We start from the raw sequence: 26,212 nt of genomic DNA, 5'->3' as shown, positions 1-26,212 counted from the left end.
TCTTACAATGCAAAAAAATACGGCTTGCCCGCAGTACGGTAGTCTTATTTTAACAAGTACAGCATTGAAGCATTCGATTGTGTAGAATATATGGATTAGTAGCGTAGTATCCAAGTGTGTATGATAGAGCTCAGCTTCTGATGTGAACGAAACTTATTTGGAAAAATAATTTTTTTTGTTAAAAATGAAGTGGCAGTCTAAGCTTTGGCGAGAGCTAAAATTAACCGTAAATTACCGCTAAAATTAACTACCTTTCGACTACATCTAGGAATGGCTATACTTGATTTAAAAGTATCTTAATTGTGTGCGGTATTATGCTCTATGAGAACATTTATCTAATAGATTGTGTTTGCCTGCCCTTTATCCACAAAAAGATATATCGATTTAAAATCAATAATAACAGAATTACAGGCCTAAAAGAGGCAGCAAGATTAATACTGTGTTATATAACTGAAGTACTATGCTTCTATCAAATATGGGTATGTATTTCTTCAAACATATACAAAATTCGCCTAATATCATCATCTACTAGGTAATTTATTAGGTAGCTCAAACAGTTTTTGACACGAATATTGCAGACAAATCAGTAGCAAAGCTGCCAAACGGATTGACGATTTCGTGCCATTAGCCCCGATTGCAAAAACTTTGCATAATGCCCAAAATGTATTCTACATTATAGTCTGAGGTCATGAAACGGCATTAGCCGACAAATAAAAGCTGAAAAGCGCCGAAAGATTGAGTAAAGCTATCAGACTTAACGATATCCAAAAAAACAACCTAAAGTCATGAGGGTAAGCACCTTCCATAAGAATTTAACCAAAGCTAGAAGATATAACTAGGTTCTACTATGGTTATGGTTATTACACTATACAGCCTGTGGTCGGATAGAATGTCTAACGGTGACACCGGACATAAAACTCGAAGCATAGAAATATAAACTATTATACTACAGCCTTTTGCGAATGACTTAGCGTACTTTCTTATAGGTGATACTTGTTGTATAAGTTGTACCACTTTCGGTTCGCTATCGTGGGTCGTCCTCTTGACCCAGTCTTAATGACTGTATCTGACTAGAAAGGAACAACCTGGAGGAACGCAGACATCAACGCCGGCACGTTACCTTCACCGAAGTTAGGGATTCTTCGAAGTTAGTGATGTCACAAAACGTACAACTTCGACGAAAGATTCCATCCTCCAACCGCATTCCGAGTCACAGTACGCTTCGTGAACTCTGCTGATAGTGTCGGGTCTCTACCGGTTCGATGTACAAGCTTTGGTTGGGAACTTTTCTACTGTTATTTATTGTGTTCAGCATAGGTGCACTATTGTCCCCTTGTATTCTATGGCGTAAATACTTTTGTTCAAGGCCATCACATTCTTCCTTTTTGGATAAGACTCTTCACCTTGCTAGTCTTTACTTCGAAAAGAGATAAATCAGAAACGGTACGCTGTTCCTAGCATATTTAAATTGGTCTTGTTCGTCCCATAAGCAGTGAAGCCATCGCTAGGCTATTGGCGTTGCGAAACGTAAACCTTTGTAAAAAAAACAATACCAACACTCAAAATTTGTCGCACTAGAGTGGCATAGAGAGTCACAAATACAAAGATAAATAGAAAGCAACTGTACTAACCGACTCCGTTGAAAAATTTTATATAAAATTTTTCGGAGTCGGTAAAGCTGCTAATATATCAGCATCGGGACCATCGTGTTGGCAACGTCGTCCTAACCCGACTGGCCTCAGAAACTTACAACAGATCTACAGCTGATCATTTTCTGCAAATTAAATAATCACATTGACATTATTATATCTGATAGTAAAACTTCGTGCTGCGTTTAGTACTACAATGATTCATTTATTAAAATAAATAGATATCATATTTATTGCACACACACACACACACTCACTCACACATATATATATATATATATATGTTTATATATTATGTCTATTAATCGTTATCTGAAGGGCGCACTCGTTGAGGGTAGTGCTTCTTCGCTTTATTCCATCGCCACGGGAGGCTTTCCGGAAACGGTTCCCTGTTGACTGACAATCATAGGCGGTTCCCCCTGAAATTGAAATTATGATGGTTACTTACCCAGCTTTTAATAAAGCACAAGGCGATTCTTTTGTCTTGTTTAGAAATGCTCCAGTGCACCGCATTCTTGTGTGGTTTAAAAGGAGAATGAAATATTCCCTTTAAGTTTTTTTTTTGAAACACGGATCATTTGAGGCAACATGTACAAGAAAATATTACTAAAATTCGGTACTACAATGTTAAAATATTTGAGCCTCACCATTATTAATAAACTTGTTGCAGTTGGACTGAATTTTACAATATTTTAGGGTCCAATGATAAGCTTCTATATAGGAATAATGACGAACGATATACGAGATTTATCAATAGTCGATTCAACCATAAGTAGGCATTGCTCGTATCGAGTGTACTAATAATGTTTTGTCTGGAGAGTGGAGCGAATATAGAAGAAAATTCATCCTTCATAGATGTGTTTCGTATATGCATAGTTCCAGCAATAAAGGTGTACTCATGTTGCATTTTGCAAATCCCTGTTTTAATAATAAAATTACGACAAGCGCATATAAGCCAAAAATAATTTTAAACTATAATAATCTAAGAGAAAGAGACTTCATATGCATACATAAATTGAGTAAATGTGTTTTTAAATAATAGCCCAATTCCAGACACAGGAAGCTAGCTTAAGAAACTTAAATTAACTTACGCCTGCACCAGATTTCTCGCCATTAGCTGAACTGAGCTTATCAAGGTCTTGTTCGCTTTGCATGTTCTTGCCGACAGGCACAACGGCGGACGCTGGGACTGCTATGGCCACCGGCTCCGACTTATCCTGAGAAACCTCCTGTTTCAGTACCTCCGGTTCAATGGGCTCAACTTTTTTTGTTTGATCAGGTTGCTCCTTCACTTTACCGTCCTCTGGAATCGCGCCATCCTGGTCCATCGTAAAAAGCATTAATAAATTATTTTTTACATCAGAATATGAGCTAAACAAAATATGCACCTTAAGAAAAGCGAGCAAGCAATGTATAATCTGTAGAAATTAATTATTTCCCACAAAAGAAGTGCTCACTTTTTATTTATTTTTTTTTTAAAACGAATTTGAAAAATTTAGTAAAATATAGAATTTAAATAGGGCTTGTAAATCACAGACAGTAAACGAAGTGATTCCAGTCTCTTACGTAGGTCTACAATAAGTGCTGTATCTTCTTGTATTTAAAAATAGTACATATATACGGATCATCTATCCAAATAAAGCAAAAGCAGTCGCATAGTAGAACCTGCAGACTAAAAGAATCGTAACAACCCTGCTTGACGACGCTTTTTTCTAGCGAAATCATGCAATAAATAGATCGTTTGTAGTAGAGCCCAAAGCAGCGTGAATGACAATCTTGTCCGTGCACTCCATATGCAGAGATCGTTCATGCATGCTTAAAAGAGTTAAACTGTAGCCAGGTTTACCTTGACCGTAACGTTTGCTGGGGCGGACGGTTTTTCGCTATCAGAAGGCGTCTTACTTTTAGAAGCATCTTTTTTTGGTTCATCTTCTAAATCTCCTGTATAGTGTGCAGGGAAGTTCGACAGCGGGTGTGATTCAACTTCCGTAAGCGGGAGCGCGGGGCGAGCCTGCCATCGGTTAATCAATATTTTAACAGCAGATATAATGAGAGCAGTAGGACTTGTAGGGCAATATTAGGGCGAGTTTGCGGAATAGTTGCATATCTTTTGAGTTCATAAAATAGGTTCTGTATGATATCGTAACTTTGTCGATTTTCTTCTCCATACTTTCAGGCATGTATTAGTGCAATAAAAAACCATGAGTAATTCTCGTATCTTGACTGATAAACTGACATTTTTTTTAAAGTTAAAGCAATTTGAAAGTACAGAATTTTCAATTCTGTGTACTTTTTGTCCTTGTATGCAACATCAGTTGTCACACAAGGTAGGTTTTATGTTAGATCACTACTTATAATAGCGGCGTTTTTCATGCACGAAATGTGTCGCTTCGATCTCTCACGATAGTTATGCTTACGGCTAAATGGTCACTGGATGTATACACTGGGCGATTGTAGAGGTACCCGCCGCCACCATTACGAACGCCCGGCAATTGTCGGCCAACACGATGTCGCTCACGCAATTCGTGCTCGGAAATAAGAGCGCGGATCTGAAAGTTGGATCGGAGCCCTTTTATATTACGATTTCGATTGAAAAAATGATGCGCCGTTTTATCTGACAGAATACTCAGTGGGTACCACTAGGAGGAACTGAACTGCCTGGAGATAATGAAATCCATGAATAAATATACTTTTTTGTATATTGCAATTTTTTAGATAAATTTATAAATCTTAAAAATAGGCGTAGCGATATACCTTTCGGTGTTTTATATAGCCCCCATCCTCAACAAGGTATTTCTTTGGCAGCGATGGTTTCCTCTGTTTGCCGGAGGCATACGATCCTTTGTAAATTTGCGTAGCTTCAAGCACAACCACAGCAGAGATGACCAAAACCAGAAGAGATGCAACTCGTTTCATACTGCTTGGAACAGCAAGAGCATACAAGGCATAACTTTATTTCTAGTTAGCTTTGAATCAAAGGTATTATTCATGAAAGCTAGTCTGGCGGCAAATAACAAACGCTTCACATCGTATACTTGTAATTAACAATATTTCCCACATTCTCCCGTACTATTGACGTTTCATAGTCTAACCTTTAACGCGCTCAATTCAAATTAGATGAACTATGGTCAAGGTGGTCCTGTAGTTTTCCTTTCGTGAATCATAAACGTTTGCTTTGTACTTAGCCGTCTTTTCAGTAAAGACCAGTAAGTGTGTTGAATAAATTTCTATTAAACACCAACGATAAGTAAAATGAAGCAGTGAGTCACAATTGATACAGAAATAGAGTACAACGCTATTAGAACAGTAAGCGGTTTCCGCACCGTTATCTATAGGTGGCACAATTTAGCAAAAATTAATCGAGATATTGCATTTTCGAGTTATTTTTGGGTATTCAGTAGTTGGCTGAGTTTATTACTTAACTAGGTGTGTCTAAACATGAATACAAGACGAACTTACATGTTGTATTGATAGACGGTGCGTCGCAATGCGCCAGGTATCACTATCGGACAAAGCAGACCTGTGGACTTGGGTCAAGCGAAGCGATTTCTCTTGGATACAAGTCGGTCTTGGGACGCGCATCTGTGACCCGCTAGTAGAGCCAGCCAATTCGCTATCACGAATCTTTCCCGAACCGAAATTTTCCCTCACCAACGCTCGCGTGGTCATCACAGAGGCTGACACGCACACACAAACACCCCAGAAAGAGCGCATGGCACTCTAACGGACGCAGAAAACTTTCTGGCTATGCTACAGCCATATAAAGACAGTTCTATGCAAACTGTTTGTTGTAAAACCGCAATAACAGCGCCAATGTAATGGAAATATACAGCTACGTAAACGCGACAAGCAATGTATTAAAATTACTAAAAATCCAAACAAAGTTAGATTGCACGGTACGGCCGTTGGCAGTCTTCTGCCACATCTATTTCCATGACGGTCTAAGATAGCAATATGAAAGTTATTTTTTAGCCATCTAGCCTGACTCAGAATTTAGCGGTGTATGTTACTCATGTATGCATAGTTAGTTGTAATTCGTAGTTTTTAACGTATTAGTGACATTCTGAAGAGTTCAGTTGTAACAGCCCTGCTTTCTGATCATCAGAACGAACTGCGCTGTGGCTTGCAGCGCGTCGTTTCGAACGTACAACAGAATCTTCCCTTTGCATCTTTCGGTTCACACTATTCCACTAGGGCTCCGCTAGCCCCTGCTTAGCGATGGCGGGGGATACGCGCAGGTTCAATGACTTCAGAAAAAAGAAATAACCTGCACTAAAATCTAATAAAAGACCGCGCTTGGTCACTACGGGGTTCGTGCATAGCGCTTTCGTGTGACTGTTTTTACAAACTAAAGTTTGTTGCTATAGTCTCAAACATTCGATATTAACATCGATAACGATGAAAAGTGAGAATATCCGTAGTTTGTTAGCTACATCGTCAACAGGGACAAATTCACCCTATCAAATGATATTAAATTTAAAGTAAAATGCTCACATAAAAACAACGATATTGACAATTAAACCTGAGAAACGTGAAGGAACTGAAAAATTTGGCCCTAACGATGAAATATTTGGCTTAGCAGTGTTTCGTCTTTCATAGTAATTCGTATCGGTTTAGTAAAAGCCTTCGTAAGATTATCGCACAAATGAATAAATAGATTCGGTTTTTACCAAAGCAACAATACAAACCTTGCTCGTTTTGTTGAGCCTTAGCACTTCACGACAGTCTTCTGAAAAGATGGCAATCTCTTAGGGTTCAAAATTTCCTTAAAGCCATGCTTTTATTATATTATAACTTAATGCTCTCTTACTGATTTAGTTTTTAGCCAATATCAGAAAGTAATACAATTATGTTTTCCGCTGAGGATCTCGACCAGGATGACGGCTGAAAAAGTTAGGCATTTCCAACTGCCGCTTGGCTAAGCCGGTAATTTAAGTACCGGCGAGGCCTAAATACGGCAGAAAATTATCTAGTCATTAAACTGAGTTGTTTAATCTATTTTACATATATAATATTCTAATTGTATAGCTAGGATAACCATGAGTCGAGCTGAAATGAAATGTTTCAAAAAAAAACATGTCCTAAAAAGCATCAAATTCATTCAATTAATTAAATATTTGCCTTCGTTTAATGTAAATCCCATACTCAAATACGACATAATTGTTACGATACTAGAATGAAAGCCGTGAACATGATTACAATTTCATATTATTTGCTCTTTTTTCTTATCTCAAAACTTCTATCTATAATAAAAAGCGGATAATAATTAAGTAGTATAAATTAAGTAATAACGCTCTCTCTAGAAAGAGCAATTCTTATACATACAACATCTCTGTTCTGTTAAAAGATCGAGTAAATCATATCTTCACTGATGCACACACTGCTTCGTGTATACATGACCGTTCATCAAACTCAGTTGATTCCAAAGTGATCCTAGACGAAGGACGCCCCTCATGTACTCCCATCCAATCCGTCCATGGTTTCTTGACAGTCGTTTATTTAGTTTGCAGATTTTGTGAAGCTCTAAATTTGAACATTTTTGTCAACGGAACTATCGGAGCAATAAACGTGTTAGTTCATATCTTCAAACCACGTACACGAATTACTATTCCGTGCTTAGTAAAGTACTGCGCGTTCAAGATCAACTAGTGAATAAGGCAAAAGTTGGGCTCGGCATAAATATTGTCAGTTATTACCAACGTCATTCGAATCATCTGCTGTTTTTATCTATGAACACAACTAGCACAATATATATCATACCCAAAACAGTTATTTTTCTCAAGTAAGCGAAATAACAACTTACGTTGAGCGTTGACGTTATCGCCGTCACGGGGAATCCGTATGGGGAAAGAGAGATTTTGTTTCTCCGGACATCGAATCCAGATGTCGTTTGACGATACCGAAGCCCAACAATTAGTTCGCCGTTCGAACGTTTTCAAGATGCGCTTCTCTACATCGGTATGGTAGGAATAATCAGGAATGACTTTAATTTAAGCTTGCGCATTTGTTAAGTTCGTCATACTATTACTGGGACAAATATTCTTCTTTTTTTTTTCTACATCTAAGCGTATTTGGTGGGTGGCGACCATTTTTAATAGGAGGTTGATGCTCGTTTTCGGAGGCGCTGTCTCGTCTCAAGGGTATTTTCCATGAAGTACAGAAATTAAGCAACATTCACTACCGTAACTGCACTACTTACTAGAATCACATCGTTTCTGTGTCTATCGCTCTGCGTAATTTAGCTACGTACTTGAATTGGTATTCGACATTATCTAATTTACTTAAATACACATACTTTAGGCTTTGGACGCGGGATAGCACTGCCTTCTGCCTCACGCTTTGCACAGTGGAGTAACCTCTGTTCGAAACGCTGTGTAAATTATTAGATATGTATCTGTAACATGCATTGCTCAGCAAAATTAGACGCTCTTTCTTAAGATAGGGGTTTTCTTTTTGGTCTGTCGTTTGGCTATCCATCATAACGTGGTACTATTTTTAGCTTGTTCGTCCGGACGAGGCAGGGATCAAAATTTGTAGAAGTTAGTAATCTACTCGAAGTACGATACACCGATGCAGTTGTTATGACGATTTCGCTTTACCAATCTCTGTGCAGTCTACGTTTTCGATTTGTCGTTTTTGCAAATCAGAATCGAATTTTCATGTAACAAAGACAATTCAGGTAGCAACGTTTGTGTAGGTCGGCTTTATTGCTGCACATGGCAAAGCCCTAAGAGATTATTAGGCCATTAACCGTACGTGTACCTAAATAAATTGAAGTTTTTGTTCAACATAAACAATGCGCCTTTTCGACGCTTTAATTCTATTATAGCTAGATTTATATAAAACTTTCCTGATGTCAAAATATACATACTGTCGTGAGGTGTAGCTACCGTGTCGTACAATATGTTCGGAGAAATTGACTTGTTTAGTGTGTCCTTAAACGAAGAAGGGTGTCCTTTGCTCCTCGGGCGATGTTACGTCCGAGGAACAAAGGATTCCCGCAACACGTGAACGTTCTAAATGGAATGTCTAATTGAATGCCAATGAATAAATATAGTTCTGTATTGTCACGCAATCTCCATAGCAATCAAACTATTTCTTTAGTCTAAATCATGCGCATGGCTAAAATACAGATGCATTTTATTCATTTTAGTCAGAAATAAATAATGGATGCCCGAAAATTGTCTGTCAGCAAATGGGTTAGTTACAATTTTGTTGCTTCATTCTAACCTACGTGAACTTCACCTCCGCCTGGAATATCCGATAAAGTATAGCCGAATTCTTTTTATTTCCACATGTTGTTATCGTTTGTCAAGGCTTTTGTTTTTTCTTACCGTTGATTAGAATCTAGTACGATCCGGCACTCCATAATTCCTGCTTCCTATCGTAAAATTTGAATTCTGACGGACTTTATGGGGTAACAAGCAGCAAAAGACCGCACAGTCGTTTGGAGTTAGCTAAACGGTATTTTTTAAATCCCCTAAGCTCCTCTCATGAATGCTAGGGATAGCTGTGTATTAAAATGTACAGACACGTATATATACGTCTGCGAATTCCGCATTCCGTGCCATTTTTCTGTCAGGTGTATTCTGTCAGGGCAGGGAAGATGTAGGTCATTACAAACTCATTCGGAGGCCGCTCAGGGAGCGTCGCTTTTTGAGGACAAAACCCGCGAAGAGCGGTGCGTGAATATCTATGAAGACTTTGTTCTGCGACGTCTATTGGCACATTCTCTCTACAGTCAAGATCAGCTGTCCACTGGACAACAACGAAAGGAGATTCAGCCCATCTACGATGGCCGTTTATTACGCAGCTAGCAGGTATGGGTGAAGAAGTGTTTATCTTTCTATTGCTAGAATGCACGGAAAAATTCAAGCTGTCCTAGTCAAATGCGTCGCAAAGCAACTAATTTCATCACACTTATTCACGATTCGTTCAAGTTTACAATAGCGTTAAAAGTATATCATCACTCTTCTAAACTCGCCGGCAGTCTAATGATATTATTATGTACATAATGATGTCGTGTAATGGCGTATAAAGGTATCCTTGATTACAAACTCGAAACGTAGGTCTCATCATGGTAACATTTTCAGTAGGAAATTGTACTCGTTCTGATAGCGTAAATGCGTTAGCTGCAGCACTTGACATTATAAAAAGTTTTGTGACACCAGGTAGCACCAGTGTTCGTCCTTTGGCCTTTTAAGGACGCGAAAACGAATACAAAGAGTAGAGCTAAGAATTTAAATAGTTGTTGAGAATTCTTTACGCAATAAAGATTACCCGTTTCCTGGTCGCAAATAATTCGTATTTTTTTCCATGATAGCATAACCCAGCAACACGGACGTGAAAACCCAACGTTGCACCCACCATCCTATTTTCTCTTATAAACGTCAGAGTCTGTTTTATCAGGGTTGAAATTTATCAGCAGCGAAAGCTGCACAGTGGGCAACAATGCTGTGGTGAGTAGGCATACCCTCATTATCTCGTCGTTTTGTGATTTTGATCGATTTCTTTTACTTTGGAAAAAAAAACTTTGCTGAATTAGCACGATACCTATTTTTATGGTTGGTTCGTTTTTCTCTCCTTTACAAGAAGTTATATTGCGAAGGTCTAAGTTAAAATAGGCGGTTTGCAAAATTTTTTGTCCCGTTGTAACGAAACGTGTGTGTTAGCCAGTGAAAAAGTAGGGCCAGCAGTAGCTTCAACATAGGTTTTTTTCTGGTTGATTTTGGACACTGATCCAAAAACGGAAAACAGGGAATTGCAATGAATAGAAGTTCTGACTGACAATATTACGCACTTTATACCTGACAGGGAATTTGTAAGGTGTAACCACAAGAGACACCGATATAAGGAATTTGTTTTCTTTCCAATAACAAATACCTAGCTTAGGCTTTGAATGGCTACACGGATGTCCAAATGAGTGCCTGGTATCTATCGGATCAATCGACCAATTTCAGTTATCTAATGTCGGCGTCCATATAAAAAGAGTTACAAAAAAATGACAAAATACTTGCGCTGAAGCCTTGTCCTAGATCTAAAATCTGCTCTTACCCCAAATTAGCTGTAGGTGTACCTGCACATGGTATTTAGCCTTCAGCTGCGTGGTAGGCTGGCAGCTTATTTATGAAGGCTATTACGCTACTACGTGAGCGGCTCTATTGTAATGTCATCGTTACAAACTTTTAGCTTAAGCATAGTATATACATTTCATGCCACGCGCCACCACACGTATATACTTTTAAAATGTACGCATTTATGCCACTTAAAACGGTCTCCTAAGGTCAGTTTCATCGCTCAGTGTAGTAGACGAATTTAACAAAGAAGCACCACAGCGCATAGAGCCGGGGAGTGAAGTGTTCTTGGAACAGGTGTCAGCTGAGATTTGTTTAGTTACTTCATGAGGGATTTGGGTTGGCTTACAGCGACGATGGGTCAGTAGCCCAGAAAGCTAGGATGGGTGGAGGGTTGCGAAGGCGTACCGCGGTACAAAGGAATGTCGGGAATTTACTACACATTATTGGCGCCAACGGCTTCAGGACCCAACGACGCCTGAAACGTTCTTCACGTTTACCTGTACGCGAAACGAAAAAACGTTCAAATGAACACGCCGACAGATAAATTCCGCGCCTGGCATCTATAATGAAAATAGCAATTCGTCGGCTAAGACGGAGCTTATGTAGCTCCTGGATTTGCTTTTTTGTCTAAGTTGTAGTACAACAGCATATGTTGTTATCAGGTCAGTGAAGTACTAAGACCTGCATAGGGTCATAAAAACCAACATTTACTTAATGGGACTGTTTAAAACGATAGAATAATTTAGTGTACATGCAGGCGATATGGCTGATTTCGATATTGCGAGATGCGTAAACGATCTGTGATGTCTTTTTTTTTTAAAGAACGCCATTTGACGTGGCCAAATGAAAACTCAAATGATTAAACGTACCAGACGATCGGGCCTACTCAATTGAAGATATTATAGTGCATTTTTCCCGTTATCGTGGCACGAAAAATTATTGCCACGATTTCATTTATATCTACACTGTTGCCAAAACTAACTAAGTACAACAGGTTGCAAAAACTTTGCACCGCAGAGAAGACAATTAGTTCCCCCCGCAGCGGGTACTTGCATAAAACGGGTACTTGCACGCGGGTAAAGCGTTTTCGGTTGGAAACGACATTTTATTTCGATAAGATTTTTACATTCATTCGTATTTTTCCTACACAGTTTTATGAACCTTCATGCAAACATCGTAAATGTAAAAGTTCACGCGAAAGCAGTGAAAATACGGCAGGACCTCTAAAGCAAATGACTAGAAGCTGCAATGATCCCGTGATCTTGATAAAGATATAGATACCTCCCTCCCCTGTAATCCCGTCGTAGTCTCTTTTTACAATGAAGGAAGTTTTACCTCAAGTTCAAGCTCCGACAAAAGAGAGATGGTTGCATTTTCACCATTTAAAAATCGTCATATTTTGTGGAAATCAAATATATCAAAGTAGTCGCTCACAGCGAAGGCTTTATAGCTGAAAGGACTGATAAAACTTGCCATAATAGTCTTAAAAATGTTTTTTTTTTTTATTCGAAAATTCTAGATCGATGCGGATCTTGTATGTCAAAACAGCAAGTAAATTAACATAGAAGATCAGGTGCGAATACTCGACTATAGTCAATCATATTCAATCTATATGGTTTTATCAACAACTGGGAGTTTAGATACCCTGCAGAGCATATGGGGTTTCAGCTGGTCCCAAAATCTCGGTCGCCTCTGGCAAAACGCGTTGCAATGACAGTCTTGCACACAGAATCGTTACAAGTGATAAGACGTGGTGTCTTTATATTATCTCAAAACAGAAAAAGGAACTGGTGGCTGCAAAAAGTATGTTTAGGCTTCGACTCATCCCAGAAGTATATTCGAAGAGGATGTTAATTTTTGTTTAGACGGGCTAGGAAACGACGAGCTAAGGAAAAGGTGTTCTAAAAGGCCCATTTGCGATGAGGCTCGTACACTGCAAAACCCAAAATACAACGCAAGGCTCTCACGTTCACAATAATGCCAGACACATATGGCAGAGTTTGTTAAGGCTGTCGCGCAAGAGTTCCAGCCAACAGCTCGTGTGCATCCAGCATATTCGCCAAACATCTAGCTAAAAAACATGATTTTTTAATTATTGAAAAATTAGTAAAATGCATTTGTGAAGGCAAAGTTTCTCCGAAGCGGGCCCAATGAGCCCTCGAAACACCGTCCCTGAAAAAATCAGTTGGGATATGAGAAAAACCGTGAAAAACAATAGTCAACGTATAATGGATTGATTTATTATTAGAAATTGAGTAGAACGTTAAACTTTTCGTTGACGAAAAAACTGCCATAAATTTTTGATCAATAAGATACTTCTTTCAATTTCAAGTATCAATCGATAGTACCATGTTCGCTATGCGGTCAAACCACAGTGGTCTGTATTGCCCCACTTTTGCTTCATCATTATAGCCCTCTGAATGATCATGTTATACAAGTCAGCGTGTACTAATTTATTTACAACGTAATTTTCCATCAATAATGCGTTAAAAAAAAAAGGTTCTTAAACAGATGACACACTCGAGCTAGTTACTTTGCTGCTTTATATTTCTACAAACTTTTAATTGAGTCCTAAACAAAGTGCTGACCGAAATACCTATAGGTTCTTCATACTCATTCAAACACCACTTGGGGAAGAGGTTTAATTGGTGTATGTACCTCTAAAAATACGGTATGATTCAAAGCTACTTTGGATATCCTTCCAGTGATATTAATTCTGATATCCTTCTTTGTTTCGTACAAGAAGTGTACTTAATGGGTTTAATAACGGTCTTAGTAGCTACATATTAAAACAAAGACTGTATTTGAAAAGTATTCTACTTTATTCACGCATTAAATTGATGAAATACATAGACGACCTATATGAACGCATTAATGATTTATGTCACTTATACTCTTGTGATTTATCAGTGTTAGAAAATCATCCTTAAATACATTGTGTCGTCTTTGAGAGTACGTTCATAACTTATACCTGAACAATTGTTAATTCATTGATCTTCTTCTAAAATATATTTCATTATAAGTTCCTCGATAGGAAGCCTCTAACAGAATCACTTAAGCACCATTATGCAAGTCAAGTAAACGTAAATCAGGTTACAGGATGCCTTGATCACGTCAGAGTGTGCTAATGGAAGCTAGTTCCAGTAGTAGGTCTCTTCTCGTCTTGGCTCCAATCCGCACATATAAAAATATGCCTTTCATCGGGCCAGTACTTGGGGCAATAGAGTTCGTAGTGTAAAGTTGTTTTCCTGTCGTTGTTGCTGCCATTGCAATACTCTCCCATCGTCACTCTGCTGCTTCACTCGCAGTGGGGTTGCTTAGCTCGACCCGAACTCGTCCTGCTCAAGCTTTTCCTGTCGTCGTGCGTTCAGTGTGTACACTGCTCGTTACACATCTTCTTCGCTGCAGGCACGAGAGAAAATTAAGCATCCCACTTCATTGCAAATTTGTCTACTGGCGATAACGCTGGTGGCGCGACCCCGTTAGGCCTCGCGTATAAACTCGAAAAGCAGGCAAAGACGTTGTTTGCGCAGTTGGTAGGCTAGCCGGCTTAGTCGCCGGTCATTCTCGTCAGTACGAGACCCTTGGGAACGACAGGCAGCATGGGCGAAAAGGCAGCTAATTGCCCCATTCGGCCACGTAGACGACTAGTGTGTACAGAGCAATCGCGACGTTACCTAGATCAGCAGGACTGGATGGTTGCCGGTTATTTAACCCTATACAACTGAACATATGTAGAGACGAAATCTATTTCCTTACTTTTTGTACACCGCAAAGTGCTTATTGCATTACAAGTTCATGTCGTGACGACGGCGATAGCGGTCACATTTTGTGCGCATATGCGGATTAGTACAGATCGATATAATATAATAGATAGAGTCGATCACGGACGGGTACAGGACGGCAATGACTTTGCACAGGAAGGCATTCTGATGGCCTTCTGAGAACACAAACACCTTGGCTGTGTAACTACTGCATGAAGCAGTGACACAAGATATACATTGATTTTGGTCTATTTCATTTAAATGCTTGGTTTTAACAAGTTGCTTTCATTTTTCTTGGGTCGTTCTCATACTATTACGAAACAATATTGGAAAAAAAATGTACTGGGATATTTGTATAAAGTATAATCGTACGAGAATTTTCCTAACTCGGAAAGCGTAAAACGGTTAGAACGCTAGTACCAAATGATTCTCGGTCAACGAATACGGCGGCCGCAAAAGCATTTACCGTTCCTTAAGTTATTATAAGGGGAGGTTTTTCGCAACAAATCTCGAATACTAGCATCTCTTCTTATATCCATTGTTGAAAACGGAAGCGCAAGGATTCGAGCTATTCAGCCTCAATAAAAACGAAAGCAAAGCCGGTTCTAACAGAAGATCGTGGACAGAACGCGGTGGTAAGTTCCAGCAGAAGAGACGACTCGATCTTTCAGCGTCGTTATTTTTACGTCGCAATTCGAAATCGAAATCCACCGCTAATAGAGTAAGGGGAAATGGGAAGAAATACGACGTCCCCAGACAGAAAATAGGCCGGATAGAAATACCCTTCAATGGAGACTCGGAAGACGTGCGTTTTCAAAGGACAGCAAAGTGGGTGCCGTTAACCCGGATGGTTTGTTTCGAGGCGAATGTTAGGGAAAGCCCCTAGAGAGCTGGGTAACTATGAACGCCGTCGAGGGATTCCATTAGGCGTTTTTACGGCAACGGTAGCAATAGCAGCAGGACATGCATGTTCCGGCCGCCTTTCGAGGCACTTTGGCTTGTGCGTCGACGGGTATTAAGGTATCGGAACTATGATAGCCTCGGCGTCCAAAGTTCATGTGGCACGACATGTAATACGGCATTCCGGGCTATAAAAGTAGGAAAGATGGGAGAATATTGCGAGTCTGCCCAACTCGACGTCTGATTCGAGTAAGAATCCTAGAAAATACGATACGTTGCTAATAGTGTCCGAATGCTGGCGTAGAGCATCCTGTGATTCCATTATGAACAGCAAAAGAGCAATTTGTGAGGTCTGGCGAAATGCTACAGTAGATGGCAATTCACTTGTATGTTGGTGCAAATCAGCGACAATTCCTGAGACGGGTAGACTTATAATCTTGTAGACGACGCAGAAAACAATCACCAGTTACGTGTTTGAACAAACACATAATAATTTTTTTTATAGCTCGCTTTGCACACCTCGATTATTTGGTTTTTATTTTAGTTGGCCGCAGTATCTAAAATGAACTGTTACACTTCAGGCAAAATCCTGGGTCCGTTGGACCTATGTATACCTAACTAGCCTGGCAGCCAAGTCTGAAGTCAGTATCTACACGATGTACATTTTATTAAGGGATCAATAGCGTTTAAAGCTCGTAAGGCTTCAGCACTATCTTTTTAACGCTGTACCGTTTCATATGTTCCTCATTCATATATCCATAATGTTAAGCCCTTTTTAAGTCGTCGAACATTTTCATCAGGATCCGCCCATCTGTCCAGTAGCCTGAGGTTGTTGTTATTGGCTACCTTGTGGATGGTATTATTGTAGTTAACGGCGATTAATGAATGGCTAATTAAAAGTTTAAGCGACTATTAGGTTTTGTTGGCTTTTCCCTGGCGGCCTGGTTTACCGTTCGCATCTTAATGAGTGTCGCCGGGTTTTGTTAACAAAGCGCAATTGAGACCTTTACTCCATCCTGAACCATGATTCAATCGTTCACTATAGCTATGCATTGATATCAGTCCCTTTTGACCAGTCAGTTTTAGCAGGGAAGGATCATTCGTATTTTTTTTTACACAGGTTACAAATCGACACTAGCAAAGATAGGCAGCTCTTTTTTATATATAAGAGGCGTTTGACTTCTGCTGAATTCAGAAGACAGCGTGTTGTGGATTGAAAGCACAGATACTGGATAAAAATGTTTTTCTGCAACCTTTTTTTTGTAAAGTTTGGAATTTAATTAAATTAAATAAAAGTAAAGCAATTTGATTATAAGCTGGATTCGTAAATGCTTATAATTCAAACCTAAATGGAAGTTATGCTCTGAATTAGCTTACGTATTGTTTTCGATTGCATCGAGTGCCCTGATCATCGAACCTTCGATCGAAAACAGACGGATATCGCCTTTCGGTCGATTCCTTCCAATACGTCGCAAATAATTATCAAAGCATTAGGCAAAGTTTGACGGTAGTAAAAATAAGTTGAGCAAAATTTATTTTTTCACTGTTTTGATTCAACGTTATTTATGAAGAAATAAATATGGAAAAATATTTTTGGAAAATGCATTAAACGTTGGTCAATCTCCGACATAGTTCGTCGATTTTCTGAAGATTAAGTTCAAAGTTAAAGCAATTTTTATTTCAAAATAATACCACTAAATTATATATGTACCAATTTGATTAACAACTCCCTGTGGTTTCTGGGCGAATAAGCATGACAAGTTATTTTTACATACCTCCACTGATATTAAAGTAACGCCGTTAAATGGGTTCTGCAGAGACCGTGACGGACGACAATCTGATAACAGAGGATCCGAAATACATAATAAATGCATAGAAATTTCTCATCTCATTCAAGTTCTTCCGATCTGTGTTACATAGCTGAAGACGTATGTGGTCTGGCCTTGTCATGGTGAAAAGCGACGCTAATTCTGTTTACTAAATCCGGTAGGGATATCTTTCAATGACTTACTTTAATATCGGTAGTTGTTTCACAGTAGAAGACCGAATATTTTTACTAGGAGGCAATGCATTAGAACGCAGATTCCCTTCCATTTCCCCTTCGAATTTTCTCACACACTCTAGATAATTTCCGTTTACCCATATTATTATTATTGTATGTTATCTTAATTTTATCACCGCTTCATAAATGGTTCGACTTCATTACGTTTCTGTAGTGTTTTCTAGATACAACCATGATTTAGTAAAAATCTTGGGTTAATACATGTGGTACTCAAACACTGAGCCTCTGTTTATACGCAGCTCTTTTTATATGATTTAAAACAGTTTGTTGAAGGATGTTTAGGACATTTCACGTGTCGATTTTGCTTATCTTTCGTAATGATTTCATCAGCTTTTTGCTTTTTGCGTAATCCACGACGGCAAGCGTCTTACACAATGATATACAACCTAATAGAGCCATCCTTGGCCGGTTTCTTCGAATACCGCATGTTGACCGTAAATGTTTGTACCTTTTTCTTTTTGTAGAGTAAAGTAAAACAAATTTCACCGCAATTTCATTTATTTTCAAGTCATCTTCAATTTTATCAAAAACTAGATTCTAACACACTGTTATTGTTTTTTTGTTTTATTGTAAACTTTACTGTAAACAACGCCAACATCGGCCTGACGCAGTTCATTATCTGAGATATGTAATCGTAAAGTTATCTAGCTTGAAAAACCTTCTTCGACAACCCAAGATATATATATAATCACATCTACCTAAATATCATACAGTACCGTACATAATTATATTTTTTTTCAACTAATTTATCAAGCTACATTAATTTCAAAGGGATAATAAAGAGATGCATACTTGTTATACACATTTTTATATATTAAATTGGTGTTCGACGTTAATAAAAACACAAAATATTAATCTCTGATAGTCATCGCAAAAAAAAAAATCAGTAAATCACTTCAGTAATCTATAGAGACCACTTAGATAAGCTGACCGGCAAGTAGCGACATACTTGCCTTGCCATGGTAATTAACTAGAAATCATAAGAAATATAGCTTATAATTAACACACGCAAAAATCAGGATATGATCCTTTTTTAGTACTCCATTGCGACGTGACTTATAAACAGCAAAATGTCTGACAGTCTTTCTTACGTAATCCATATGTACATTTTATTATATAATAGAATAGCGCTAAAAAAACATTCCATTTAACGAAATGCATTGCGACTGAAATTACTACGGGCTTCTTCGCAAGCACTCAATGGATAACACTAAGCACTGTAAAAAAAAAAAAAAAAACATAGGCAGACCAGAGCAGCATTTCTGTCTGCCGTGTGATCTAACAGGATATTTTTACCACTACACTACAAACATCCAGTTTCTTTAAGGGGTCCTATCCTATGTCTCATCGCCTGCTTCGTTTCGATTCACATTATCCACCACTGATTTGTCCTGATGATCAATCTCGTAGCGATTTTCGTCGTCCTTCTTAAGCACGGCTTCAGTATCCTTCTTATTATAACGATCTGTGATGTTGTTATTATCATTATGAAGATCCCGATCGTCCACATCATCACCATCATCCGAGTCTACGAAAATTCTTGGTGAAGCCCTGGCGATTTCTGAGAGACTTCCACTTCGAGTGGTGCCATCTTCTTTATCTTCGACGCAGTCGCCAACACAATCATAACCATCATAACCATTACCATCATCACGCTCATCGTCGTCATCATCATCATCACGCTCATTACCATTATCATGGTAATTATCTAACTCCCCTTCAGCATCATCGTCCTGTTCTTTTTCCTCATCACAATCATCAGACTGCTCTCGGCTGTTGCTTTGCTCACTGACGCTTTTCTTCATGGCTGTCCAGAGCGGTCCACCGTTTTCCCCTTCCTCACCTTCGTCCGCCTTTTCCTGTTCATCTCCGTCGTCCTCATCAGTATAATCACTGTAATCATAATCATTATCATCACAATCATCGCAATCATCATCGTCATCATTGCCATCAGTACCTTTCTCCTCTTCACTCGTGTTCTCCCCTAGCTCAAGGTCCGTGTTTCTATCAAAGTAGCCTCCGCCACGGCCGCCATCACCACCTCCGTGCTCGTCCTCATCGTCGTCATCTTCGCCGCCGCCGCCGCCGCCGCAATTGACTCTTTGGCGACGAAATTCTGCCATTTGCTCGTCGTAACGTCTTTTGTCCTGAGCCGCGAGTTGCTCGAAACGCGCCCGCTGCTCAGCTGGCATCTCATTCCACCTAAGGTACCAGTGGGTACACGTTGATTATATACGAACTAAACCTGCGTCTGATGTCCTTCAAGCAGAGTGATAACGGGCGTGTGTGTGGACTGTTGGTTCTGACCGAACAAGTTCGGGTGGAGCCCGCTTTTTTCCACACGTACACTATGGCTGTTTACTAGAATATAACGTGCGTTATCTAAATTCGTCAGATTTAAATTGCGTTGTGATTGTTGTCATCTTTCTTTTCCGGTGAATCACGAAGTCGCAGTTCAGTCGTCACACATTTGTCCTATTCGATTATTCTACTACTTTGATCATACATTCTTTCAAAAGCCTGCATTCCTCTGAACTCCACTATCGTAACCTATTCACACCATTACCCTGCATTAGCTGCGCTTTGATTGTGCTTCATCTCCGATGCTGTTACCTCGTTACAGATAATTTTCCTTAGTTTCATGGCTGTTTTGAAACGAAGTCAACTGTATGCGCATTGCGGCAATGGTAATGCGCAAAATGTACGCAAAAACAAGTCCTAATACCTTTTAGCGAGTTCTCGAGTAACGTCAATTAGGGACATGCTGAGATTCCGGTTGTGCATTTCCTGTGTCACTCGAGGTCTCTGTTCACGGCAGAATTGGAAGTAGGCTGTGATTACACGTTTCGGGGGCTGGAGACCACAAGCGCCATTTTTCATCGATGATTGACGACGTTCACGTTTCACGTCGCCTCCCGTACGACGATTCGTCTGTCAATTCGTTTGTCAATGATGCTTGAGAATTTCTTCACCAGTGAGAATTCAGTTAGATAAATGTTTAGCATATACATCTGGCTGTATTAGAATAATAGGTGTGCTTATGATTTGGATAAAATTATCTACTGCCTGGTCTGCATCATATCTTCGTAGAAAGTAGTACATTTCCAAATTTGAGGTGAAGTTTCGCAAGGAGACCGTGTAGAGACACTGGCCCTTCGATACAAAACGTCTATGTATATATTTCAAGTACATTTATTGACCTATTGGTAGTTCTGAATTGCTAAGAACGTCTAATACGAATAGCGCTAACTAAAAAAGAACATTATTCTAATTCGAACGCTATACTTTGGCATCTTCAAAAAGCGTTTATACACAGATGTGCTATCAGCTTAAGTTTTACAACTAGAGTTGCCGTCTCTAAGTGTATGCGTATATATATATATATATATATATATATATACGCATCATCAAGCCACAGCCGATTTCTATAAATAATTAACGAAACCAATAGGTCACAGTTAGTTCCTAGCATACCCGTTCGTCACGGTGCTCATCCTGTTTCGATAGGTTAGCGGCTGCTTTATTGAAATGCGTCCGGAGAGACGTCTCCATGACCAACCAGGCGTCCATGCAACGACTAACGAGCTCATTACGTACTATTTCTGGGAAACAATAGCTGTGTGATTCTTTCCCCGTGGTATTCGCCGTACCACCGTTGTAAGTTCGTAAAAACTCCTCTTCGACTAAATCGATGAAGAAATCTAGTCCTGTAACCGGGTCGGTCGGAGCGGACATCACAATGGCAACGGAAACGGTTCCTATATATATATATATATATATATATATATATATATATATATGCATATACAGAGTCACCTTTGCCAGCTACTCGATGAAGCTTAGACAAGTATGATCGGGCGTACTATTCATACCATTTGTTTAGAACAGCTTGGTGGAAGTAAGATGATTTCGTGAGGCATAGGGAAATACACAGATCAACTAAAACAATCAAAATATTACTTGGTACCGGTTTGATCGGTATGAACACACGGCCAAGTTTTACTCAATACATTGTACAAGGCTTCGCGTATCAGGGCTAGCAATGCACCGATTGTTATTATGTCGCACCATAAGACATCAATGATACTTCCAGCGTAGATGAGCCGTAGATCTATAGCTCCGCGCTCCTTACATGTGGCGTAATGAGATCTTCTGTTGAGCCCGAGAGATAAATTCAACGAATCGGTGCTTCCGAAGATTTTTTTTTATCATGAGTTACAAATAATTCACCATTGAACTTCGACAGCTCATACGACCTCCATGTCGATGAGACTGATTGTCAAAACAAATACACCAGCGTTGTTTTCGGTAAATAAGTTTAAAAAATAACCAAAAACAATTATACACATGGGGTAAAAATGACAAAGTCCTCAGTTTCTTTCGTACTAATATTGCAGAGAAAATCTCCTGAACCCTATTTTTGTGTCACTTAGTCGTAAAACTCACTGTATTTTGGTAAATTCAAATACTGGATAGCGAATTGTTCCGGGTTTGCAAAGCCTTTGAGATTCTTTGAAGAACACCATGCTGCAATGACTGTTGATTGGACGGTCTAGATCCGTACCACCGACTCCCCATCACACGATGACGGCGTAGTGGGTAGGGTGTTTGCATGGCAAAAGTAAGAAACGCGTGGTGGTGTGGGTTCGAATCCAGGCGTGTACAGAGTTAGTTTCGTGTTAAAAGCCAACGGTTTGAGACAATAGCAAACGGCGGTAGCCGACCACGAAACATGGTAGGTTAGCTGTTGCAAGCCTACTTAGTTATTATACTTTGATGCGGACAAGTAGTTACTAAGCTTATACTCCAGGTTTACGATAGTGCTACGTGAATGGCCTTTCAACTTTGCATTTTAACCAAAAAACACCCTAAAAAAATTTTTTTTAACGATATGGGCGCATTTTTGTTGGCATTTTCAAACACGCATATTTAAGATTTGCATATGTAAAATTTTATTTTTGTCATTTCACGACTTTTTGTATTCAGGCAAATTCTGTTTTGGAAATTTATCTGGCGGATTAGGGTCTCGCAGGTAATTGCTCTACAGTTTTATTCTTTACAGAGTAAAGCTCTTCAAGAAGATTTACTGCAATATACATATTGTCAAGCAGAAGTAGTCCTCTTTGTGGAAGTGTCACAGAATGTACGTGCAAAATAAATAGTAGTTGAAACATTATTAAGCTAGAAGCATAATCTAGCTTAGAAGGGCGAAATAGTTTGGTCGTATTTCGCTGCATAAACGATGCTTGTTAGGGAATTTTAATGCATGTTCCAGTATTATTTCCATCACTTGTTTACCACTGCTGTTTTTGCTGCTTGAGGACAGCAAATTTAGTTCCTGGTGGGGAGAACCACTCAATTTTGTCAGCATGCGGTAATTCCAGTTTAACGTTTGGTGATTGTCTGTCGTCGGATGCGCTCTGGGTAAACCTCTCTAAACGAGATCCGCTTCCAAATTTAGCTTCTGTACTTTTTCCGCTCCAGTCAGTAGCCTTAGGGCTGTCTACGCGATTTTGGTTACTAGAATACGTGTCATAAACAGTTTCCACTGGGACAGAAATCTGTTCATTATGCCAACTGCTTTTAAGAGCCGATGTCTTTTGTGCAGACCACTGTTCTTGCTTAAGAGGAGCAGGTGATATGTAATCAGACCACTTGGCTTGTTTTACAGGTGGAGTCTTCTGTGTTGACCACGACGCTTCCTCTGCCCAGCCTTGCCGTACAGGGGCGGAAGACGAATCATCGGACCATCCTTTTTTGACTGCCTCGGGTTGTTGGGACCATTCGGCGTCTTTGACAGCTGTTACTTTAGAAGCCCATTGAGCCTTCTGGGTAATAAATGCATTGGCGGACCATCCACCATGAGATCCATAGACCTGTTGAGAGGATTCAGCAGGCCAACCTTGTTGCTTAATGGAGGCACCTTTAGGCGACCACTTCTGTTGTCGGTGGGCACGAGGAGCCGCGTCATGCCAAGCTTCTTTAAGGGTGTCGTCTGACCAGCCCGATTTAACCTCCTCTATCTGAGGGGTCTGTGACCAATGCTTTGTAAGTGGCGCCGAGAGCTGGCACCCTTCTTGCCAACCTTGATTAGCTGGAGCAGGCTTGGTGGGCCAACCGTTTTGAAGAATAACGGCCTGTTCATTCTTATTCCAGCTCTGCTTAGCAGGTGCTAAACCATCAGCGACGGCAGTGTTTGTCTCGTTCCAGTCCTGCTTGACTGGGGCTGGCGTCCGATTCTGGTTGAAGACTACGTTCTTTTCGTTCCGGTCCTGTTTGATAGATTCGGGCATCCATACTTGGCCAAAACTGGCGCCTTTCTCGTTCCAGTCCTGCTTAATGGCTCCAGGCGACCATTCCTGTTTAAGCGAAACCTTGGGAGGTGAAACCATAAGCTTCACATCGGCTGGATTTTTTGCCTTCAATCCATGTTCATTGGATTCGATTTTTGCACGAAATCCAGCTTCGTCGGCTATGTAGCGTACACTCCGCTTAGTTCCGTCTGGGAGCATGAATGAGTAGGAGCCACGCACTTGACCATCTTCACCGGATCGCTCTTCGCGTTTCTGGTTTGCTTCGATATCATCCGATGAGAACGCAAAACGGTAACTCTTAGGCGTATTTTCCTCGTATTTTTGAGTAACATGGGTAGACTTGAAGGGCTGGTCATAGCTCGGTGTTCCGAGTGCACTTGTTGCCATTAAGCAGAACACGTATGAAGCCTTCTATAACATCAAACAAAAGATAATCAAGATTAATTAGAATCACTTCATATGTGTGAAAACAAGCACGAGAAGTTTTGTGCGCCATGAACAACAAGCTACGAGTTATTTTTTCAACATTCACACGCATCTTTATAATATAGATACTAGCAGATAGGTCTTGGTATAACAATCCCGTAATTAGACCTTTCTGGACGAATGCAAAGCTTTACGTACTCTGAGTAGAACATGTACATGCACTCAATGGAATTGGATAGAGCATTTGAATCGTAAATCGTACCATGAGACGGGCCATCTTGTCAGCAAATACTGTTGTTTGTCCACTGTTGTCGATGTTGGATGAGCAGCGTCCTGTGATTAAATACTCCGTGCAGCATCTCTTCTCTTTCTGGCTATACACTGCATTGGCAAGGGTGGCGTAAATCACCTTCAAATGTCAGACAATTGGAAAAGTACCAACAAGTAGTAGCGGAGAAAGCCGACAGATCTTCCCGTTAAGTGGTGCACTTAGCGAGCTGACAGATGTTTGTTTCTATAATAGGAGATGTATAGACACACGCATAGAAATACAAGTATATTTAAAATTTGAGACGGCGTACTTGCTATATTTGCTTTATACCAGTGAACAGATACATTTGAGTCTTGAACTAGGAATGAAAGCATAACAGATAAGCTTGCTGTCTTAACTTCTACGGCGGGTCTCTATAATGCAGTATATAAATTTCATATATTATACAGTCGACAGAAACAGATATTCACATTAAAACATAATTCGTTGAAGAAATGAAGGCAGATTGTTTTCAACGTAGAGATTTTTGTAGTGAAGTACATGAGTACTGGTACTTATAACGTAGCCTGAATCTGGGGTAATAGAAAAGCACTTTGTCTTAAATTGGATACGGGAGAAACGCAGTACTGTGAGAGGAATTGCCTTGCATGCCGCCCACTTTCAGAGAACGAGCCATTGCACGAGGAGTTCAAATATTACACTTCATTCGAAGTAATAAAGCAAGGTAACCTAAGAGATCTAAAATAGGGACGATGTCGAGACGAAGGCTCCTTCCGTCGATGGAAACTCAATAGATTTCATGTTTTTTCGGCGACATATAAACTATTCGTCTTCGACAGTCCTTCCTAAAGCGATTCCAAAAACTTGGTGTTCTCGCGTTACTTATCGCCTAATAGTTCAATGTTTATGGAAAGGCTTTACGTCAGTAAGGGCTTTCCGTGATCGATTCGCTTGGCATCGAAATAATAGAGAAGTCCATATAAAGCAGCAAACTCCTATATGTTGGTATTATTTTTTCGAATAACAACTTCTACTATACCTATTTCTATCGTAGTTAAACGGATAGCATAGTAGTCCGTGGTTCATCAGAAGCTGTATTTAATAATTTATTTTTCTACGCGTAGCAATATACAGCGTAATACAAATAATTTAGTTTTTACTCATAGAAATGATTGATATCTTTTTCTTTCGCTCCGCTAAGGGCAAAAGCTGCTACTGCCCTTTTCTTCACTTCTGTGTTTTGATTGGCTGAAGAAATTATTCTCAATTTCTTCTACAGTCTATTTGGATATATTACCATGTGAATGTTCTTGATGTCCATATATTTTTCCCTGGATCTATTCATAGTCTGCATAAAAAAAAACACTATGTCGAACAGATGGCGACGATAGCTACTAAATTTTTTCAGTATGTACCAGTTCCAGTTTTACGTTGATAAGCTGCCCATCATTAGACTCTTTTGTTAACCTTTCAGGGCGAAATTTGTTCGCTGTGCCATAATAACGATAAATTGAAGTTTTGCTACCCCAGTCCGCTTTAATATTTGTGGACTGTTCCTAGTTCCAGAGATCAGCGCCATAAGCTGTCTTTATTAAAGAGATCGTTTCCTCATCAAACCACTCAAAAGTGATAGCTGGGAGCTTTGAAGCGGACAACTGTTGTTGCTTCAGCGGGGCAGATACTACGTAGTCGCTCCTATGGCTCTGTTCAATGAGTGCCGAAGCCGTGTTATCGTACAAGTCCTGGTTT

General features: G+C 39.7%; 3 protein-coding genes across 3 annotated transcripts; all 3 read right to left on the bottom strand.

The window, feature by feature from the left end:
• Positions 1–1,829: 1,829 nt before the first annotated feature.
• Positions 1,830–5,247, bottom strand: LOC111273976 (uncharacterized). Its single transcript, XM_022856024.2, has 6 exons — positions 5,109–5,247; positions 4,404–4,566; positions 4,067–4,198; positions 3,496–3,660; positions 2,741–2,968; positions 1,830–2,068 (listed from the first exon to the last, which is right to left on the bottom strand). The coding sequence occupies exons 2-6, from the start codon at positions 4,563–4,565 to the stop codon at positions 2,000–2,002; spliced, it is 756 nt and encodes a 251-aa protein (XP_022711759.1). The 5' UTR covers position 4,566; positions 5,109–5,247; the 3' UTR covers positions 1,830–1,999.
• A 13,203-nt stretch (positions 5,248–18,450) lies between these two features.
• LOC111273999 (uncharacterized) lies at positions 18,451–21,187 on the bottom strand. Its single transcript, XM_086967490.1, has 3 exons — positions 20,927–21,187; positions 20,178–20,383; positions 18,451–19,654 (listed from the first exon to the last, which is right to left on the bottom strand). Exons 1-3 carry the CDS (start codon positions 21,185–21,187, stop codon positions 18,790–18,792), a joined length of 1,332 nt encoding a protein of 443 aa, XP_086823616.1. The 3' UTR covers positions 18,451–18,789.
• A 1,193-nt stretch (positions 21,188–22,380) lies between these two features.
• LOC111273989 (uncharacterized) lies at positions 22,381–24,606 on the bottom strand. The gene is made up of 2 exons (XM_022856047.2): positions 24,455–24,606; positions 22,381–24,177 (listed from the first exon to the last, which is right to left on the bottom strand). The coding sequence occupies exons 1-2, from the start codon at positions 24,467–24,469 to the stop codon at positions 22,747–22,749; spliced, it is 1,446 nt and encodes a 481-aa protein (XP_022711782.1). The 5' UTR covers positions 24,470–24,606; the 3' UTR covers positions 22,381–22,746.
• Positions 24,607–26,212: the final 1,606 nt, after the last annotated feature.

Source organism: Varroa jacobsoni, unplaced genomic scaffold (assembly GCF_002532875.2).
Source record: "Varroa jacobsoni isolate VJ856 unplaced genomic scaffold, vjacob_1.0 scaffold_242, whole genome shotgun sequence".
In the NCBI taxonomy this organism is placed as follows: Eukaryota; Metazoa; Arthropoda; class Arachnida; order Mesostigmata; family Varroidae; genus Varroa; species Varroa jacobsoni.
This window is presented reverse-complemented; position numbering and strand designations above follow the sequence as displayed.